The 21519-nt window shown below is 47.0% G+C and overlaps 1 protein-coding gene across 1 annotated transcript in view; it reads right to left on the reverse strand.

Moving 5' to 3' along the window:
- LOC131284213 (la-related protein Larp4B-like) overlaps positions 1-9109 on the reverse strand; it is a 40188-nt gene extending 31079 nt beyond the window's left edge. Inside the window, exons 1-2 of the mRNA XM_058313068.1 lie at positions 8989-9109; positions 4969-5834 (exon numbers count right to left, since the gene is read on the reverse strand). Coding sequence (XP_058169051.1) covers positions 4969-5834; positions 8989-9060 — 938 coding nt within the window. The 5' untranslated portion in view covers positions 9061-9109. The remainder of the gene's footprint in view (positions 1-4968; positions 5835-8988) is intronic.
- Between the last annotated feature and the right edge of the window lie 12410 nt (positions 9110-21519).

A 21519-nucleotide genomic window follows, 5' to 3' on the forward strand; every position in this document is an offset into this window, starting at 1 on the left:
TTCCTCCACTTCCCTTCGTAACATCCGGGGATGTGGTCGATTTGAGCCTCAGCCAAAACCCGTCTCTCAATTTCCATTACTTCCCCCGCCCGCTCGGCTTTCCAAATAACGAAGGGCAAACTGTCAACATTTGAAGAAGGGCTCCTCGACATTATTAAACAAGATTTGGCCGGAACGCAACAAACACACACCCATACAACACGGGGGGAAGAAAAAAAGGCGCATTGGCGAAAAGTTCGGCTCTTGACGTACACAAAAGGTGTGCGATAAGTCCCAAACGGTGTTAACGGTACGCCGAACGAAAGCACGGAAGGTGAGAACAAGCCGTGATCTTACGCTTGATGGACACAAATGGAACGAAGGGAGAGAAAATACTCATCCGGAAAAGTTAAGTCAAATTGTAATGACTTCTTGAAAGGATCCGGTGGGAAGATTGGAAAGGGGGTGGTTTCCGGGGAGGGTGAGTTATGGACGGCGGTAACGGGTTCATCGAGCACCGGGTGCTGGAACGATATGGCCTTAGCGGTATCCACAATTAGGTGGCGTGAAGAAAAACCTCGTACCACATCAATCCGGTTGATTCGATTAAAACTTGGGGCATAACTTCGATGTTGTTTGAGAAAAAAAAATCTCCCATGCGGTTTATGAGTTCAATTTTCCTAAGACGTTTTAAATTGATTTACAGGAGGAAAAAATTATACCGACACACATACATTTTTTTCCTTCCACAGCCTTCACTTGTGTAATAAATTTATTTAGATCGTATGAAAATGTTTGAGCCTTCAGTTGTGTAATAAATTTATTTAGATCGTATGAAAATGTTTGAGCCGATGGTCCCAAGTGATGCAACCGGGCAAATAGGAAACTCAGCCACACCTTTCTCAGGTAAATGTTTATTTAAATATTCCGCTTCCTCCTTGCCAGCGCTCGGCCGGCCTTTGTGATGTGGTGGCATTATTCGGTTATGTTATAAATTAACCGGCGCGCAGCAAACATTACAAAAACACCCGTCGGCACGCAGCACAGCTTTGCCGTAATCGACAAAACTTGATGCAATCAAATCGATTCACATGAGCTGAGAAGAGAAGCAACAACGCAAAAAAAAAGGAAAGCAGAGCATACGACGCCCTGGAAGATGAAAAAACCATACGAGCGAGGGTTGGTTGTTGATACGGAAGCAGGGTGGGGAGCAAGAAAAACCGGCGTCAATCCAGCTGAATCGCCCGACGTAACACGGTCGAGATAATGTGGTGCACAACTGAAAGGGAAAAGTTTTTCGGGGGGTGAAAATAAACGAAACTTTGAGGTCATAAAACGAAACAAAGTGCTGCAATTGTTCCACCGGGTGACGAAAGGTTTTAACGGGCCCTTTTCCGGGAGGGGGGGGTAGTGGCCGTCGTAAAAGTCAGTCACTGAGCCGAACGCTTTGGAGCTTTTGCTTCAACCCATTATCGATACCGCCCGCGACGCGAGATCGGAAAAAAGGAAAAAGAAACATGCGCACAATAAAACGGAAAAAAGCATAAGGTGGCGGCGTTCGTTCCGCCAACGCCGTCGCGTAGGTTCAATCGATAATCGCATGATTGGCGCAATTTCGGCGTTACATTTCCCGCCGCCCACGCGCCGTTCCGTTTCGTTTTCAACCGAAAGCTGGCGGCCTAGTTTGGTTTTTCTTTTCCTTGGCGGCAACCTGGGTAGGATAAACGAACGAGTGCGCTCTAGTGTGCTTCAGCGAAAACGATTGTACCACCAGGGGGATTTTGGGGGGCAAAGGAGAGGAAACAAACCTCACCTACCTATGACCCCTGTGAAGATGCGGAGCGGAGGTCAACGGGAAAAGGTCAACTTGTTGGGGGGGAAATAACTAGCGAACATCCTTTACGGCGGCAATCAGTTCGGCCCTCCTCGGCCACCGGACCCCACACCCAGCTGCATAGCCGGAAGATCTAAAATATGCTCCAACAGCTTTTAGCGTCGGAATGTCATTTTGAATATTTAATCGACTGCCAGGAACGAGGCCTCCCCGTTGGCTTCCTGGAGTTGGAGCTCCAGGCGAGTGTCCGGAAAGGACACCTAACGAGCGGCTGGTTTGGGGGAGAGGAGGGGAAGATAAAGGACACCCTCGTTGGGTAAGGACCAAAGGACAATATCATAAAGCGGTTGAGACGGAAACCCCAGGCCGGGCGTTTCCAGAAGGAAACAAAAAGGACATCCCTTCCGGGGTGGAGAAAATAAGGGAAAAAGGGGGCAGTGAGTCGATTGAATCGGAAAGTAGCCAAGCCAAAAAGGTGGACAAAAAAAAAATTAAACCAAATCCCCATTGCCATTTGGCTCAGAATTCGAGATAAGCGAAAACGATTGCCCAAGATCGTAGATTTATGCTTTAATGAGAGCGATAAAGTATGTACGAGACGGCATGGCTTTCCGGCCTACGGTTGCAAGCAATCGATTCGAGGCCGAAACATACGGATAATAATTGGATCGTAGACATGGGGAGCAGGAAGAAAGAAAGTCGATAAAAGAAGGATTTTTCCCAATCTCCCTCACAATGGCCGGGATTCTATCGACACTTTTCCCCCCCCCCGATCTCGCACATCGACTATCGGCGTTGACGTGGTGCAGAAAGAGAGTCAAGTCCTGGTTTCGTAGAAGGAAAAACTTTTCCCCCGGGTTGGGCCTACCCACTGACCATAGTTTCCGATGAAAAACAAAAAGCAAAATGGAAACAAACGAGGACCTTCCGGCGACGGTTCGCTTGCTTGGAAAAGGGATCATCTTTATCCCGCATCGGTCACCTATCGCGTGCGCTCGGGATTGGATCAGCCGGCGCTCGGCCGGCTCTTCCGCATTGCCTTGCGGAGCGCTCGGATTATATAGTCTTCGGCCGTGTTTGGCGAAACTCGAGCAAAATTGATTGCCATTTATTCACGCTCCAGATCGCACCACACGGAAGCGCCGGAAGCCGTCGGATGGGACTCGCAGTGAATGATTTAGTCTTTTTAAGGACGAGAGCGTCTTTCCCGAGCAGCCAGTAGTATGTGGCCTTTTTTTATCAGTCCTTTATTTCTTCCCGGTTCCTCCATTATCGTGCTGCTCCTCCCCGAACCATTGCCGATCGGGTTCGGGGTTGAAGTGTTTAAAACTTTTCTCGTTTATCGTAATGCCTAGTTGTCTAGTGGGAAGAAGGGAGAAAAACGGACACAAACGATCGGCATTTGTGGAAAGGGGAAGAGCTGATGATGGATAAGTTGTGATAGAAGTTCGCACTTTACCAACGATTATCGTCCATTCGAGACGATTGAATCGTCAAGTTGCAGATTAAATCAATGGGAGTTTGGTGAAGAGGTTTCTACCCAGCGGAAAGCAACAGTGCCCGAACTTTACTGCGAAATAAAAACACAATCTTTTCCACTAAACATCAATCAGCGCAATCAACAGATGATGTACAATCAATGACGCCAACATGGTTGAACTAAAAAGGCAGAAGAAAATAGAAGCAATAAGATTTTTGAATCATAAAAATTAAATAAAACACGGAAAGAGAATCATGTCCGAGGATGGGCTACCACAAATCTTTTGCCACAAATTTTACCCTCGTAACAGCTCCAACACCAACCCACATACTTTTCGAGGAGGGAGGGGGTCCAACCACCTACCACCCACCAAACTTCTCCCGCAGACGTCGAAAGCTATTAAATGAATATAAATGATGATGGCAATAATTTTATTCGCCCGTTGCTGGCAACCAGCAACCGGCTTCCGGAGATGGGCAGAGGAGCTTATTTATAATTTTCCACAGCCACTCGCCGTTCGGTTCTCCCCCGGCTTCCCGCGTGCCGCCACTGACTCATCATAATTTTCGGCCAAAGTTCAATTTGCTACCGAGCACGCTTTTCCGGGACGGTTTCGGGAAATAAAACAATAGCAGATCGCCACGAGCACCCCCACAACAATCGCGGGCCCAATTTACAGCGTCACGTGGTATGAAAGGAACTTTGTTGTGGCACAGGGTGAATTAAATCTCACACAAATCGCGGATATTTATTGCCCGAGCCGAATGAACAAACCTTTTCATTGGTGTGTTGGTGCTTACATTAGGTTGATTCGTAATAAAAGGTAATTTGCGTAAAGCACCGAGGTTTATCGTGGTTTAAATCATCGTTGTACCGTTATTACTTTATTTTCATCAAACCAGTCCTTAACGCGGATTTAAAAATGGTTGATACACACAAAGGCTTCCACAGTTAATCTCTTTAAATAACTACCAATGCGTATCGGTCTAATTGAATGAGGAAATTGGAAGCTCATCCATTTCATCTAGCCCCGGTACCACCGGTGTGGCAAGTGTGACGACCTTTGGCTCTTGAACCTTTGGGTCGGGAGCATACATTTTTCCTTCTTCATATTCTCCCATCATCAAAAAACCGGGAGGAAGTGGATTGCTTTTGCTGGTCATGGTCTTTTCTCTATCCAGTTTGATTTCTTCCTCCATCAATTGATCGCCGGCAGGGAATCGTTTCCAACTCTTCCCGCTGGAAAAGGGGGAAAAGAGGTAAGCGGAAGGTGGTGGTAGGCAATAAGAAATTACGTCCAGCGTCCGTCCGAGCGAAAGCACGATGGCCCGCTGGGTGCCACACATGCGTGTGAGACAACATAAACTAGATAACAAAAACGAACGCCACGCGGCGAGCGGATCGAAATACAACCCCGAAAGGGAAAATTAATAGCTGGCCGATAGCTGGACCACCGACAACACGGCGTAAAGATGATCAAACGGGTCGGCTATAAACAACGGCGCAGCCAGGGATAAGGAATGGAGAACCAGCAACACCAGACAATCTTTCCAACGGCAACGGAACGCACACAAACATCTTAAAGTTTGTACAGGAGAAGGCCAAGCGGATGGAGTCTAAAAGCACGAAAGGAAGGTAAACGGTGAACGGCGTGTTTGACGGTGGTGGTACTTACCCGGATGAATTGAGACTTTTTCTCGTCTCCCTGCCTCGCTCGAGCGGACCAACGTTCCCACTCGTCGGGATGATCAATTCCGTCTGCTTCGTCGCACCTCCGCCAACGCCAAGTGTTCCACTTGAAGGATCATTTCCGGTTCGAATTAACGCACCAACGCCGTTCGATTGAAGATGCTGCTGCTGTTGCTGCTGCTGCCGGAGCTGATCGGATGACGTTGACGAGGAGGATAGTTGGTGCTGATGGTGGTGTTGTTGCTGCTGCTGGTACTGCAGTTGATGGTGAAGGTGCTGCCCGCTCTGGGCGCTATTCTTCAGATTGTTTTGGTGAAGTTTACTCTTCGACTGCTGCAGCAGCTCATCGCCGTTGCTATTCTGATGGTGCTGATAATGCTGATTCCCGTTGTTGTTGTTGTTGATGCTGTTGATATGGTTGTTGTGCGCACTGAGGACGCCATTGGAGATGAGAAGCGGACTCGTGTTGGTCGTGTTGGGACTGGTCGGTCCACTGTGCCCGTTGCTGCCGAGCACTCCGATGTGATTGTTGTTCAGCTGGTTGAGCTTCTGCTGCTGGCGAAGAAGCTGCTGCTGCGATTGGGCGGGCGGTTGCTGAGTTATTGGTGGTTGCGTTTGATTCGGTTGACCCCCATTCTGCTGCTGTGGATCCTTTTTCTGCTGCTGCTGCTGCTGCTGCTGGTCGGACCGTTGCAGGATAAACTGGACATCGCTCGAGTACTCGCCCCATTTCATCAGGATCTTAAGGGGATTCTCGTGCGGTGCCAGCAGACGCTCGTTGTTGCGCCACCGTTCGATGAGCGTGAAGCGGCCCGTTTTTCCGGTGGCGTGTGCCAGCGCGAACACAACATCCTGTGGAAGGTGGGAAAAAGAGAGAAGTTACTATCATTTGTTACATTTTACAATTAAGTGGAACCATTTCATCCCCGCGTCAGCGCAAAAGAGTAACCACGAAGTGAAAAAAATGACTCTTTTCAGCAACAAGCCACCTTCTTCCCGTTTGCTAATCCCTGTGAAGGGCTTGCAACCCCATTTATTTCTTCTCAAACTCCCAAAACGCCGGAGGTTAAGTGAAAAACTCTCCTACGCTGTGCCGAATCCAGGGGCCAAATGCTAAGTGATGGCACGCGGTGGCATTATGACTCGTGATATGTGACACGTGATTTTACCCAACCCCAACACGCTCGCTTATGGCAGGTGGGCTCCTGTCGATGATTCTCGCATACTTTCACCACCTCCACCACCACCATTCGTTAGTGAAACTGGGACAAAAAGGAGTGCCAAGATGAGTCCCTTGCGGGATTCGATACGTTGGCAAGTAGGCGCTCGAAAAGCGAAGCAGCTTGGCGCTTTGTGTCGGCGAGGATGGTGCTTGGGGTGGAAAAATGAGGACGACTTCATTTCATCCTATTTTCATTCGTCATCGACCCAAGGAGGGCACCGGGAGGGGGCGCGCGAAACGCGTTATCATGCACATTCCCATTTCCATGCCATCGACGGGCTGTTGTTGTGTTGTGGGGTTTTTTTCTCCCCCCGCTCGGCTGTGGGTGCCCGGGGACACATCATTTATGAGACCGGAGCTCCCGAGGATGATGAAGCGTCAAATGGGTTCGGAGAAGGGAACGCCGGGTTCATATGATTCTGCCTCCGGGCCAAGTTTTACTGATCCCTTTATTTTGCAACGGTGGAAATCCTCGGAAATCCTACGTAGTATTTATCCATCTCTTTGCTTCCCGGCATAACTCTGGGAAGCTCGCAACGACTCTTTCTCTTACGTTGGTACTTTATCTCCAGGCTGAAACAAATCAGGGACGCATATTTACTGCACCAGCGGACTAAGAAGGGATTTCTCCGTTCCGTGACATTTGATTGCTCCACCCGGAAGCACCGAATCAATATGCAGCTGAAGGAACGACGCAGCGAACGGTTCAAGCGTAATGAGAAAAACCCAGGCCACAATGCGAATGTCCGGGGGATTAAAGACCACTCCTGCTGGTCGATATAATCGTACCGGAACGGGTGGAATATTAAAGGGAAAAAAAGCTCACTTTAAACGGAAATGTGCGCATCGGTTCTGCGCATTCTGCTAGCTATCATAATCCCCAGAAATATGTCCACGGAAGTATGCTGGATGCAAACAAAACAACAACAACAAGGCGAGCGATTCCGTGCGCCACCGCGATGTGCGTTTTCACCGCCGAACGGTTTTTCCAATCCATTTAATCTCTTTAATCCATTTACTCCGGCCTTCCGGCGCTTTTCCAAAATGCACCGCGCGCGAGTGGAAGAAGCATCAGCGGACATCGGACATTTTCCACGCGAGCCAGTACCCAAAACGGGGAGAGAAAAATACGGAGTTTGACGACAAACCAATTATTTAAAACAGATCCGTCCGGCAGAACGAGCATTCGAACGGGGGTAATCTGTTTTTCTTCGCTCCATACGCTGAGCCGGAAACAGGATCGGAATCGATACTTCCGAGGCGGAGGGAAAAAAAAGTTGTTTTTATTTCATTTATGATATGTACCGGGGGTTTTTCAATCCGCTTTTCTAATCCAGTACTCGAACGATGCGTGGTGCAAATGCAATTCATTATCATTTGAATCGAATCGAACCCGGCCCACCATCGAGTTGGAAAATTTGCATACATTTCCCAACGGAACCCATTCAAACGCAGAGAGCTTTATTTTCCAGCAACAGGTTGAAGGGTTTGAGTGCTGTTTTTCTAGGACTAGGAAATCTGAACCAGTTCCGGGTACGACACAGCAGCATTTAATTACATTCTATACCAATTTTCCAACAGCAGAGCAATCATGATCATCCCACTAATTGTCACTCCAATCAATGGTGTTTTTATGAAAGCCACAAAAAAAAGCTATGAAATGATAATTTATTTCCATGTATGCCAACGAGAATCGATTTTAATTCGGAGAAAATATAGAATGCGTACGACACACAGCTAGTGTTGGGTCAAGTAACACTTTTCAACACACACAATTTACTGTTCTGTACATTTGCGGTAGCACAGTAAAGTGTCCAACAGTCATACAACGTCTCTATTTATTCAGCAACACCTTTTCGATTCAAAAATGGTCAGTGTGGTCAAAATGTTCGATTCAAAAAGTGTGTGTGCGGAGTGTTGTAACTCTGCGCGTAAAAAAAATCACAAAAGGATGCAAAAGTATCCCAGTGTTGAACAATACAAAATTAGTACACAGTTTCTAAGGTACAACACGGATAAGGTGCATAATTTTGCTTGCTATTATGCATGCTCGATAAAGGCTGTAGCTTAACCTTAATATATAATCCATAAGCGATTAGAGCCAGTGTTTAAAATGTGTTCCTTATAAAAAAAAAACATTAGTTAATAAAAGCTAATCTATTCAACAATCCTGCTTTTGGAATTTTAGATTCTTGTCATTTTTGTTTCAAGTATATTTGTGCCTATCGCGCTTTTTTATACAAATGATAATGTTTAGATTATGTAACAACGATGTTCAAAATTCCAAAGACTAGACAATTTATTCCTATATTATAGTAGTTATGGAATTAGTACACCAAAGAACCAAAGAATTGCAAAGAACGAAACATATACCCCACAATGTGGCAGAGGTGAACTTTACCAGATGGAAAAAAGTACACCTAACGTAAGCACAAATATGTATGTACAGCGCAGATAAACTCATCAACATCGAGGTGGTGAAAAACATCGTCCTACGTGGGAGTGTGTAATGATATTGCTCTTCGAAGAACCGGAAGAGTACTCCACCGGTTTCTGGTATCAGCTTCTTATAGGTTCTACTTCTTCCTAGCGTAACGCTTTTCCCTGTTGTCGGTGTTCAATTTATCTTCAATCACTCACAGTACGGAGTGTACTGCGGAAATGCTTTAGGAGGATGTTCAGCGCGCCCAACACACGCTGACGACGCCCCCATTTTCCACGACATCCGGAAACATGTCGACTCGGTTCTTATGACGTTCTTCTGCCTCGCACAGCAGCACTCACCTGGCACGTGGTGACTTCCGTGACTCCGCACACGATTCGTTGGATTCCTTCGACCCACACCTTCAGCTCCATCGCGCCCCCGGCGGACGCTGGTGCCTGGGAGGGGGTGGTGGGCGTTCGCCACCTCCTCCGCTCGGGTTGTGCCTTCCGGTGGTAGGATCAGCCGCCGCCTGTCCCCGCGCACCCACCCGTTCCCCGGGCACCGTCGACAATGGTGAGGCTGCTGTTGCCGTCGCTGGAAGGTTGCGCTTCAGATTCACAAAGTCGTCAACCGGACTTCCGTTCCCGATATCGCGGACCGAACTGCGTCCGATAGACTGCCGGAACGACCCGGGGTTACCCCTCTCTTCCGGTTGCTAGTTCCTTCCCGCCGACGAGTGTCGCACACTTCCTTCCGACCACCGGGCCGTATCGCCACTCACACTGCGGCGTTGTGCACGGAACCGGCGTCGCGTCCTCATGAGGCGCCGCCCCGGGACCAGAGGCCAGTGGAAGTTGTCAAGCACGGGGCGTGGGCGCGTTGACTCTCTCTTCGCTGTTCGTCCTACGTGACACCGGCGAAGGTGGTTCGCATGTCACGGCCAGCACACACTGCAACGACGGATCCGCACCCTGTGACTGATGGGGGACACCTCCGCTGGGATCAACATCAAGCTCGGCGACCAAACTGTACACTTTTCTGTAAAAAAAACAACAGAGAAACACAGAGATATGATGAGATAAAGGCGAAACTAACGAAAAAACAAAACAGAACGTAAATCAGAAGATGAATATAAAAATCATAAGCCAACTCCGCGGCGAGCACGTCCGCGATGATCCGCTTCACGTGCGGCGCACGAAATCAGGATTCCGAGCAGGCAAAAGGAGGAAAAAATAAAAGTGAGGCTCAAAAAAGAACCAGCAAAGTGGTAATCAATTTCGTTACGCCGCACATTTTCGAGCCGTGGATTCGAGCGCCCGGAGATTGGAAGAAGGAACAACGATGCGCGCTCCTTCAAGGAAGCGAGCCGGTGGAGCCATTTTCAGTGCCACGGCATTGTGGGAAGATTTGGAATTTTTTTTTCTCTGCTCCTCTTCCAGCCTTTTTTATTCCCCTCCCCAGCGTCCCATCATCGGAGTGTAATCGATATGAGAGAGACGCGAGAGCAGTGGGAAGGAGGACGATAAAAGTGGGGATGAGTAGAAAAAATCGTGATCCTCCGAGGATTAGCTACGCGTTCGCGTTTTCATTTTCGTTTATTATTTTCATGGACGGCATCATGGAGTGTTCCTGCGGAGGCAGAAAAATCCATACGTTCACGTTGGGCCGGCCATATCCGGTGCTTTGGTAGCTTCTCGGGAACGTCTTGCCGCGATTTGCTCGATTCCCGACCCGAAGGAACGAAGGCCAAAGTGATTAAAGTGCCAGCCTGAATACCGCAGCAGCAGAGCGGAAGATCACTATGCTTGGCGCTATCCAAAAGCGTGGAGATTTCACCCGACCATTTCCAAGCGGCCTTCCAAGATGAGCTCCGTTGCATTTCTGTTTTAAAATAAAGCTCATTTTTAGAATTTTTATTATAGGCTTCGTTTTTGAAACACGTGCTGGAAAATACTTCCCTCCGCCGCAGCGGACTTAAAATGCATAAAACGTGAAACCCTTATATAAATGCATGTGATGCGGAATTCATAGGCTGAAGAAAGCTTAGCACTGATATGTATACCGTTCACAGGGGCGCTTCCCTCGCCAGACTCGGAACTTTCGCGAGCAGCATTTAACAGCTCGCCCAGAAGAAGAAGCGCCAACATGGCGAGGGTGTGGTTTTGCATAATCAACGAGAAGCCCTCTATTCGTATTCCGGGCGCGGCGAGGTCGAACGAACTCCCGGCAAGTGAACGGGTACATTTAAAATACCTCTAGCCAACCCCTCAGGGCTCGAGGGCTTGAGGCTTCCGTTCCACTGCACAATTGCATTCGCAACTGCATACACACAATGCGACGAGAGAGAGCAATCTGGCATGCGGCATATATTGTGACTGACGCGCAGATTCATATTACATCAGGAGGTACCGCTTCTTCTGAAGGGCTCAAGAACGCACAGAACATTCCCGACACGGCAAAGCAGGCGTTGAAGGTTCGCTAAGCTCTCCCCCTCCCACGGGTTGATGTCCCGGTTTCCGTCGACGACAAACGGCACGTAGGGACACCGGAGCCGCCCGTGGTAAAATGAGAACGAACGTCACACGGCGAATGCGACACGAATACGACAACGGATTCGTGCGAGGTTTATTTGCGATAATTACATACACTGGCACGCCCGGTCGAGCGGGTTCTTTCGCGCGCCGCCGGGACGGGAAAGATCGCATTCCGGGAAAGAGCTGGAAAATAGTTCGCCAGAACGTCCTTCTGCCTTGTCGTACCGAAAGGCGGTCAGTGGACGATTATTTTTCCGGGTCTTTTCAAGCATGCCCGGGCAGTGTTGCTCTCTTGAGTGCGGCTTACGGTTCTTCCCCAGCCAGCAAAGATATTGCAACATGACGTCTAGCGTTTCTGAAGTGAAGAGTACAGCAAGAAACCGTACAGAACGGACAATCGTCAGGATTTAATCCTGTCATTATGAAAAGGCCATCACCATTGCAATACAGGACTATTGTCCTAGGTATATTTAAAGGAGAAAAGCAAGGTTTAAGAAGATTTGTATGATGTTCTTTATTTTTCTAAGATAACATAACCATCCCCCTTAAAAGAGTTAAGCACACATACCTTATAAAGTCACTGTATTTAAGTCACCCAAATGTTGCAAGGTAATCAAAACAAATTCAATTTCACCTTGACATTTCCCTCCCCTTCCCTACACGTCAAAGTACACAACACCGTGCACGTGACATTCACCTTGCCTGATTAACTTTCCAAGCTCGTTTTGATAATCTTGTTTATGTTTTTGCAAGCTTTCGCCGTTCTTTCTTTCCCGCTCCCTATCCAAGCAAAGCGTCGGCTAGAGGCCGACGTCGACGCGTGATAACTTATCGCTCCGAGAAGACGGTGGCAACATGTAGGACGCCTCTTACGCCTCTTCCGTAGGAGACGGTGGAACTGAGAATGGAACGCCCAACACGCTACGAAACATTAGCATCGGGTAGATGTGACAAATGGGACGTCACGCGAAGTGATGAAATTAATTTTTCCAGCAATTAATTCCACCTCCGACCTTTGCCAGGGGCGTCAGGTTCAAGGCGTGAATTTGCGGTAAGAAGATAGGTTTCCTTTCCGATCCTGTTTTTTTTTGGCCCAGAAAGAGATAACTTTCATACTCGACCAGCGACCTAGCCACAAAACGACTTAACCATTCGTTGGAGTTCAGTTCAGCCATTGTGTTGAGGTCTGAAAGGCAGAACCTTACATATTTAATGGTTATGTTTCGCCCAGAACTTCATTGAAACCGGTTGACGTGTAACGATTTATCGCTAGGACTCCCACTCCGGAATTTTAAAACCGCTCCAAAAGCTCCAAACACAGGACGGAAACAAATGTAGTCCAAACTCCAAAAACCCCAGAAATCGTTCAAGAATATCGCACGCACATCTGGGACGTCGACAGGAGCTAGAGCAAGAGTTCATAGGTGTGTGTGTGTGCCTCCTCGGTTCTGATTTACTATGCAAGCAAAAGAGTAATATCGTTACGTAACGTTTTGCAAACGGTGGATCTAAGAGCATGTTACCAGTAGCAGGAAGAAAGCCCGGAGGACGACCAGGACCTAGGGCAGGGTGCGAAGAAATTGAATAAGAAGCGCCAGAGTATTTAGGCACCTTTGCTCCGCAGTTCCTTTGTTTTGCGAGATGCCAGAACTAGGGCTAGATGTAAGAGCTGGGAAACTTGGGGAACTTGAAGAGGAATGCCTTTCTTCCTCGGAGTTGCCATCCATAATTGATACAGCGCCAGCAGGAGGAGAGAACATGCATATCTTTCTTTGCGCACATCATTACATGGTGTTCTTGGGAGGCGGCCCCGGGCGGTGGGTGAAGCGATGCCATGCAAATCTATTCCACCTTCGATGTGTAGGATGACATGTTTCTGTACCAGCAGCGGAGGCAACGCGTCGTGCAAAATGATTGACACACATTTATGCTGCACACGGCGCTGTAAGACATCCATCCATCCAAACCATCCATCTAACCATCCATCACACACCCAATCGGAGAACAACATTCCCTCCCCCTTACGACTGTTGTGTGTTGTGCGTTGTGTGTGTTCAATGTCAGAGGCTCGTCCTCGTCTGCCCGCGTGGCTTTCGTCGATCTTTCGGGATGTGGAGTGAGTGTAGAGTTTGAGAGCCCTTTAAAGCAAACGGAACGGAATGCAAAGGGAAGCAGCATCATTTTCCGTTAAGCTTCACATCGTACGTGTGCTGAAGGAGGCACACGAAAATCAAACCCTCCCTTCTCTCCTTCTCTCGCCCGCTCGGTAGTAAGACGATGAACGTGACGATGGCAAGAACATGGATTTAGATTGATTTCAATCGATTTCCAGTAGTTATGAAACAACGGAAACATTTCGAACCGTTTCCGAAGGACGAGGAAAGCGCGCGGGCGGTAATGAATCGATCGATCAATCGATCGACCGACCGAAGCGAATGGATCAATGTCCGTGGGTATGAAACATTGCCCGCAATTTGCTGCGACATTAGTCTCACCGTGCGTGCGTGCGTTCGTGTTTGAGTTTCGTGGGATCTGCCTCCCGAAAGTTCTCCCCCAAGTTCTCGTCGCCTATCACAAAGCCTCCAATCAAAACCTACGCCCTCGGAGGGTTTTTGGCCCAAGTTTTGGCTGCAGGGACTTCCCGGGAGGGGGGGGGGGGGGGGGGGGGGGGAGAGCAGGGGCGTACGCATGAATGAGTAAAACGGGGTTAAGATGCCTCCGAAGAAAGCATACCAACGGTGGGCATGCTCGCACGGAAAGGAATTATTCCGGTAGTCCCGACGAAACCTGACGACTTCGAAGCCCGAACCGCAATCTGTTCTCCTTTCCCGGTGGGAGCTAAACATGCGCATGATTAATTTATGTGATTATGTAGAACAAATAGTAGCACCCCCCGGGAGTGGATCAGACGCACAAAGGGACGGAAGCATCGGTATGGAAATGAATTCGGTGGCTACATGCAATAAAATTGATGTTCCCTTTTAAGCCAATCTCCGGTCGGGTCTCGTGTCATGGATACTTTTTGCCGAAAAACAATGCACGTGACGTCAACTACATTATCGGCTTCCGACACCCGTTTCCTGGGAAAACAAAAGCGGCAGATGGTTGCCATTTGAATTAGCAACACAACACAGGATTCATTAAAACACATTGAATTACTGAACTGTACTAGACTGCTCGAATTTACTTTATCGTCCCATATGGTACACACGTCGACAGAAGACTTTTGTAGGACTAGAGCGACAAGCGAGCTCAGTTGGAATGGAAACATCATCCCCTATTATGTCCTGATAGTGAAACAAAAGCAACACTACGAACAGAAGCTCCCTTTTCTTGCGACATTGCATACCGATATCGGGTGATTTTTGGAAACACTGTCGTCGCCGAACGGAATAAGCTTCCCCCGAGTGTTTGAAGAAAACCCTTTTCTTAGACCGTTCTCCAAATGGAATGTCGTAAAACTATGGAAAAAGAAGGGATCTGTCCCTGGACGACTCGGATGGTGGGGCGACCGGACCGAATTGTCGAAAAGATAAAAGCATTCGAAATGGATCGCCAAACGCAGGGGTCGGCAAAGTCCGGCCCGCTAAATGATTTTATCCGGCCCGTTATAAAATGTTAGTGCTTCATACAAAAAACCTATCTCAATTCTTACCGGAATTGTTCACGATGTAAGGTTTGTTTTTTCCCCCAAATGAAGATTAAAATTGTTGATCGAGTTATTCCATACCAGGTGGCCTTCCCTTATACTTTTTTAAGCTTTTCCTATCTCATTTGTATTATTGATCGTTCTTAAATTTCCGAACATTGCGAGTCTAGTCAAAAATCCGGCAGCAGTAACTCGTTTACTTTGCATAAAAAGACTATATTCAAGGACTACAATTTTCATACTCAGTACGAACTAAAATAAGGCTCGCAATATTGAAAACATATCGCAGGTGAGCTATTTAAGTTACTCAGAGAATACGGCAGTAAAAGTAAGCTATTTTAAAATAATTTGTAAACAGGATTAATTTCAAGTACAATTTTAAAAAAGCAATTTATAGTACAATTAACAAAAATTTATATGTTGATCAAAACTCAACAAAAATACAGGGGTTTTCAGATGATATCTTAACAGTAGCAGTATTTATTCTAACTGCAGCACATGATATTCCAACAGTACCAGTTGGTTTTCTAACGCAATCATGTTTATTATAACTCTGTCAGATGAAATCAGAATCGTAGCAGTTGATATTATAAAGTTGGTATGGCAGGTCGAGCGATGTTCCAAGGTAGATCAACATATCAAGTGGTTTAAGGAATTTTTAAACAAGCATTTTTGATTAATTTTCATGTTGAATGTATGTCATTTTTTTACTTATTTTTGTGAGCAGTGTCGTTCCAATAAAATCAAATAGCTTCATTCGTTATGAACCCACCTGCCTTGTGGATCAACCTTGGGCTGTCATTCGTACGATATACGTTTACACTCGCTAGTTCCGTACTTCGCTCAAGCTGCTGTACCAGGAAGATTATAATATCAACTGCTGTGATTCTGATGTCATCTGACAAAGTTATAATAAACATGATCGCTTTGTAAAATCAACTGACTATCATCTGCTGCAGTTGGAATAAAAACTACTACTGTTATGATATCATCTGATAATCCCTGTAAGTATGAAAATTATTGTTTAAGTTTAACGATAAAATTTCAATTATTTTAGCTTTTTATGCATTTCACTTTTTATATAACTTTACGATTTAGAAAGTTAATTTTGTATTGAAAAGGGTTTAGTATTACTTTAAAAACATCATATAATCTTTCTAATGTATTCGAACCCCACTTTCGGAATCTCTTTAACCAACTGGCCCTTTTTGGAAAACGTGTGCCGACCTCTGGCCAAACCGAACGAAACGAACCCAAGCCGTGAGTCGAGAAGAACGGCTGGCGACGGGAGGAGTCGGGCATTACAAAAGCGTCAAACTAGTCGCACAAATCCGAATGTATCCCACGTTATAGTTACTTGGTTTACACATTCCGATGCACGACAATAAGGGGTTGCTTCGTCTTGCGCTTCTACTTAGGGACCCCTCGACTTCCCACTTCTTCACTTGTCGAAAGAGAGACCAATAATGGCTCACACGACAGTCACCGAAACTAGCCGAGAAATGTGTCCTTAGCTTTTCACCGACGGCATCCTTCGTCAAATGTGTACCACTCTGCCACCCTTTCTCCCTCCCTGTCCCCCTGCAACCGGTGAGGGAAATGTGTGCCAGCGGTGTACAATTGCACCGAGCGGCAGGCTTTATTTGGCGGCAAAAGCGTAAAAACTTGTCCGTTGGATACTTTCCAGACGGATTGCCAAACGGATGGCAACCGCGAGATGGGAGGGGGAGGCAGCAAGGTGGGAGGGGTGGAACGAAATATACATTCCGTCGAGCCAAATATATTTTCTACTCTCGCTACGAACCGGCGCTCGCTGCCTGGTTCCGGAGCGCTGGGTTTGACATGGAATTTCGATTTTGATACTATTTTCAGCCGGTTTCAGCACTTTTGACAGCGACGAACAAAAAGGCGATTTTAGTGCTCTTCCCGGTTTTCGCCTACTTTTTTATTGCGGAGCGGATTTATGTCACCGTTGATTTGTCCGAAGGCTCGGGCTTTCCTTTGCAGCACACGTTATGATTTGATCCTTTTCGGAAGAGGGGTGGGAAGGAAAGCGACCGAGGAATGAGCTTTTCAGGACTATTTTTATGTCATCATTTTCCAAGCGCTTTTAAGATTGTGGAATTGAGCCAGAGGAAGGTACTCAAAGAATTCAGAAGAACTCCAGATTTTCCTCGCCATCGAACCATTTGAATGATCCAGTTCCAGTGAGAAATTTCGAAAACCATCATGTACAAAAAGTATAAAGATTCTATTCGCTTATTCTCCCAAGAAGTTGGATAATTTTGAAAACTTTCTCACAACGAAAACTTTCCCAACCGTTGCCTCAACATGCCAAACGCAGACCCATTTAACACGTTGCTGAATTCCCATCCGATACGCCCAACTTACGACGAATCCAATCGTCATCAATAGGATTTGGCCGAAAACTCGTTACTACCCACACTTCGACCGAACGAGAACACTGAGCAATATTTACCACTGGCTGGACAAACCGGTAGCCCGGTGTTAGTTCTGCTAATATCACCTCTCTCTTTGCACCAGAAATCATAGATCGGAAGATTCAATTTTATCGTTTCGATAAACTTTTGCCATCCACTTCTGGTCTGCCCCCCCTGAAAACTCTTTGCTTCCGTGCTTTCCGGCTTTCCACCGCTGCCTACGGAACTGTTTGAGACCGATTTTTCCGCCCTGTTGCTTTTCATGCAAAAAGTTTTCCCTTTTCGACTTCTCGATCTGACGACGATTGATTTGCAAATGAAAGCACCGGAGCGCCGACGACGCGAGGTGCCAACGGATCGGTCGTCAGCAATCGAGAAACTAGTGACGCCTCGGGTTTTCCTGTCGGGAGCGTTACATTGCGGTGAGGTGAACATTCGATACCGCTGGGAAAAGAGGATGAGCGACTGGCAAACGGTGAAGTTTTTTATTGAATTTCCGTGATTTCTGTGAACGATTCTGGGACAGTTGGTACTTTGTTCTTCGATTGCTTTTGACAATAAAGTATAGAGAATTGAGATGATAGACTATTGAAGACTTAAATAAATTCTAGTTCTAGGATGTTAAGGATATCAGAATTACTTTTAAAATTAGCTTACCATGTGCGTGATAATGTTTGGACCATCGTACTATTAAAGTTCCCACTTTCTCTGAGCATACAAATCCTTGAATTTCTTTGCATCCACTTAATCCTTAACTCGTACCTAAACAGGTTGGGAACGAAAAACCACGTTGTACTTAGTTTAGCATTCGCGCCATGGCCAAGTAGCAGTGTGTTCACGATTTGTCTCAAGCGCAACTGTCGCAAAAACATATTGTCGATGCTATTGGAGTATCCCGGTGGACCGTTGAAAAGGTCTTGGACAGGGATAAGGTTGGATAACTATCCATGGGGCTCTGTCCCATCCCTCGAAACGGACCAAAAACTAGAGGCAGGAACAGCTTATGCTCTGGTCGAAATATATGTGGCCACCATGATGGATTCCGGGGTTACTCAATATGGCGCTTTATGAAGGTCAAGGCTTACTCTAAACGCCACCCAAGTATGACAGGCCTCCGGAAAACATTGACCAATTTTTGGAGAGAATTAGATCTAACCTACATTTTTAGAACCTGCAGTGCATTCCGCAAGCGCGTAGAGACTATAGTGGCCACAAATGGCAATTCAATCGAAGACTGACATGCTTAACAACATTGACAAACACGTCCTTTTAGAATAAATGAAAAAAACTACATCCTAAAATTGTTGAGGATATTTCAAATTTTGTTATTGCTGTTATGCTATTGGTGCAAACATTATCGCGCATACGGTATTTGGCAGATGAATTTCTAATAGGAATCTATAACAACATAACCAAGCTATTAATCTAAAATTTGACAAAGTATTAAGTAATCAAAACACACCAAACAAGGGGTAAACATATTAACTGCTTGGTTCTCACCCCTTTATATGGATAGTCCTTTAACTATACCATCCTTGCATCGACAACGTGTATGGTTACAGATTACAGCAAAATAAAAACAAAATAAATAAATAATCATCCGCATCCCGCCGGCGCTTCTGAAGCAAAGCTTTGGGAGGCTTCGCTTTCCGCGCGGGATGAGACTGTTATTTTATTTCCGTAAAATGCTCGCCACCCCACCACCGCCACCGTGGAGCGCTTATCACAGCAACAGGTTGCAGAAAAGGCAGCAAATTGCAATCGCAAACCGTAAGATAAATACTCCTCGCTCAACGCCAACTCCCTCCTCCCCCCACATATCTCGGATTGAAATATTCCATTCAAAAGCGACAACGCCACACACCGTTGACATATGTGCCGTCGCCGTCGTTTGGCTTTATTTCCCTCGGTTTTTTTTGCCTCCCGGACGAACACATTTCCATTCGCGAGACGTGCGAAACGAAATGTCGTTCGGTTTGGCGCGTGCGAGATGATATCGTACAATTGCCTCCCGAGTTGGAGTTGGTGAAGCGAGGAGGTTGCTCGAAAAAAGGATCAAAAGACTATGGCGTCAGGGGGGGAGAGAGGGCGCGCGCGTTGTACTGGCAGTGAGGAATCATAAATGTGAACATGAGCCAATATGAGCCCGTTGGTGCCCTGAACGGGCTTCGGAGGCTTCGTCACACGTGAGCGTCCAAAAGTCGGTTTAGAAGCTCTTTTAGCGCCACCACAAAGCGCCGTCGGAGGCATACGACATCCTGCAGCAGAACGATTTTGCGCGAGAAAAGCCTCGTGAAAATCAGCACACGACGGCGAAAAACAAAATCAAAAATACACAGTACCAGCGAAAAAAAGCGCTGCTCGAAAAGGGTACAAACACACACACACATGTCACACCGAAGACATAAATAAATCTCTTCCAAGCCAACCACCAGCACCGGCGAGAGCGCAACGGGGTTGACAAATGATGGGTGTTATGGTGGAGTCATTGTAATCCGGTTCATAAATATGCTCCTCTGCACCAACGGAGTGCGCGCATTTCGGATGCGGCTGCCTTTTGTAACCGACACCGGAAAAATGGCCAACACCGGCGGAAACAGCGCCGTATCGCGCGCGCCGTTCGTCTATGCAAACCAGTCACCAAAACATGGACGGCACCGGCGGAAAGTGCCGTTCATCAACTTAACCCTGCAATAAAGAAAGATGGAAAAAGGTATGACCGAGCGTGCGAGTCGTGTCTACTTCGAACTGCGAGTTCGACTCGGCCGCAGATTTAGGGACCGTTGGTTCGTGACGGTCCGGGTGGCTTCACAGTATTCCATTATTATTAAGGCAAAAATAGCAGGTTTGAACGAGGTAAAAAAACCGGAAAGAATAGGCATATCATTCTCCAGCAAGACGTATCCGGAGTGAGAAGTTCCGCAGAGCCCTTCTCCGAAAACCTAGTGGACGCCCTTGTTTGGAGATATCGCGAGGCGACTAGCGCTGGTAACCTCTATATATCACCTGGTCTATTTGCCTGGTGTGGCTTCTTCTATGCGGCACTTTTGCTGTCACACCGTTTCCGGACTGACTTTTTCGGCTCGGACGAACCCACGGTAACACGCAGGACACGTTCGTGGAAGTAACACAAAAGAAAAACAGTATCCGGAAATGTCTAAAATGAACTGAATAAATGAGGGATCTTTCGACCACCCCGTGGCGTGTGCGCACGGGTTGTTCCGGTTTTTGTCATAAATTTACGACCGGAATCCTCTCTATTTTCCCGACTACCGGGGGTTTGGTTTTCATCCAATCGTGTTACGTCGCGCGAAAAACGACTCATTTCCGAAGTCCGCACTCAATGCGTACGCCAACTAACCACTGCCGGGTTACAAGCTATGTCCTTTGTCTAAAATTTCCTTCAGTGAGGCAGTAAAAACAAACCATAAAACCCGGTGGACCTAGGGGACTTTCCATTTCCCGAACTCCGGACCGAATTGAATAATCAGTATTTTAAATTGGAAAAACGAGAAATGGGAAGTTTCTAAATCCAATATCTGGTTTTTTGCGGAGGAGGAAACGAAAAACAAAGCCGATAGGGGATAGAACAACTCCGACACGACTTAGTGTTCTTCGCACCATTTACCCCAATGGGCCCATGTGTTCGAGTGCTGGCATCAGAAAAGGGGGAGTGAGGAGGTGGGGAAAAAGTTAGAAGCTTAGCATAAATCTTGTTTTAACGATTTATGGAGATAGAGCCACGGTCACCATATTGAGTCGTTAAATTCTAGGGGTCACTCACAAACCAAGGATTGAGTGGAGCGCACCAACATAGAAAATTGGGGTGACTCCGATTAGGTGTACGGTCTCAAGCGTGGGGTAGGGGGGTGGGGGGCGAGGGAGTTTCCCAAATGTCCTCTAGGTCACATCACCTTTTCCACACCACACCGGATCGAGTTCTCGAGGCCTGCGTAATGGATTTCGGCAACTGCAAAGACACTGACAGTTCACCAACGATTATCTGTGAGTGTTCACAACCCTAACAAAACGAAAAACAAAAAACCTTCCAACCTCCCCCTCTTTAGGGTCAAATCTACGAGTGGGTTACGGTTGAAAAATGAGCAAGTATTCCATTACGGCTTTTCGTTCCCATCTTCCGGTGACGCGACGAGAGAAAGGATAAAATGCGATAGAACGCCGCCGGTAATCTACTCGCTCCCCAAAAATATTAGTAGCTTAATCCACTTTTGCCACAGTTGCCGCCCTCGAATCACTCACGGACAC

The sequence above is a fragment of the Anopheles ziemanni genome, chromosome 3 (genome assembly GCF_943734765.1).
Source record: "Anopheles ziemanni chromosome 3, idAnoZiCoDA_A2_x.2, whole genome shotgun sequence".
In the NCBI taxonomy this organism is placed as follows: Eukaryota; Metazoa; Arthropoda; class Insecta; order Diptera; family Culicidae; genus Anopheles; species Anopheles ziemanni.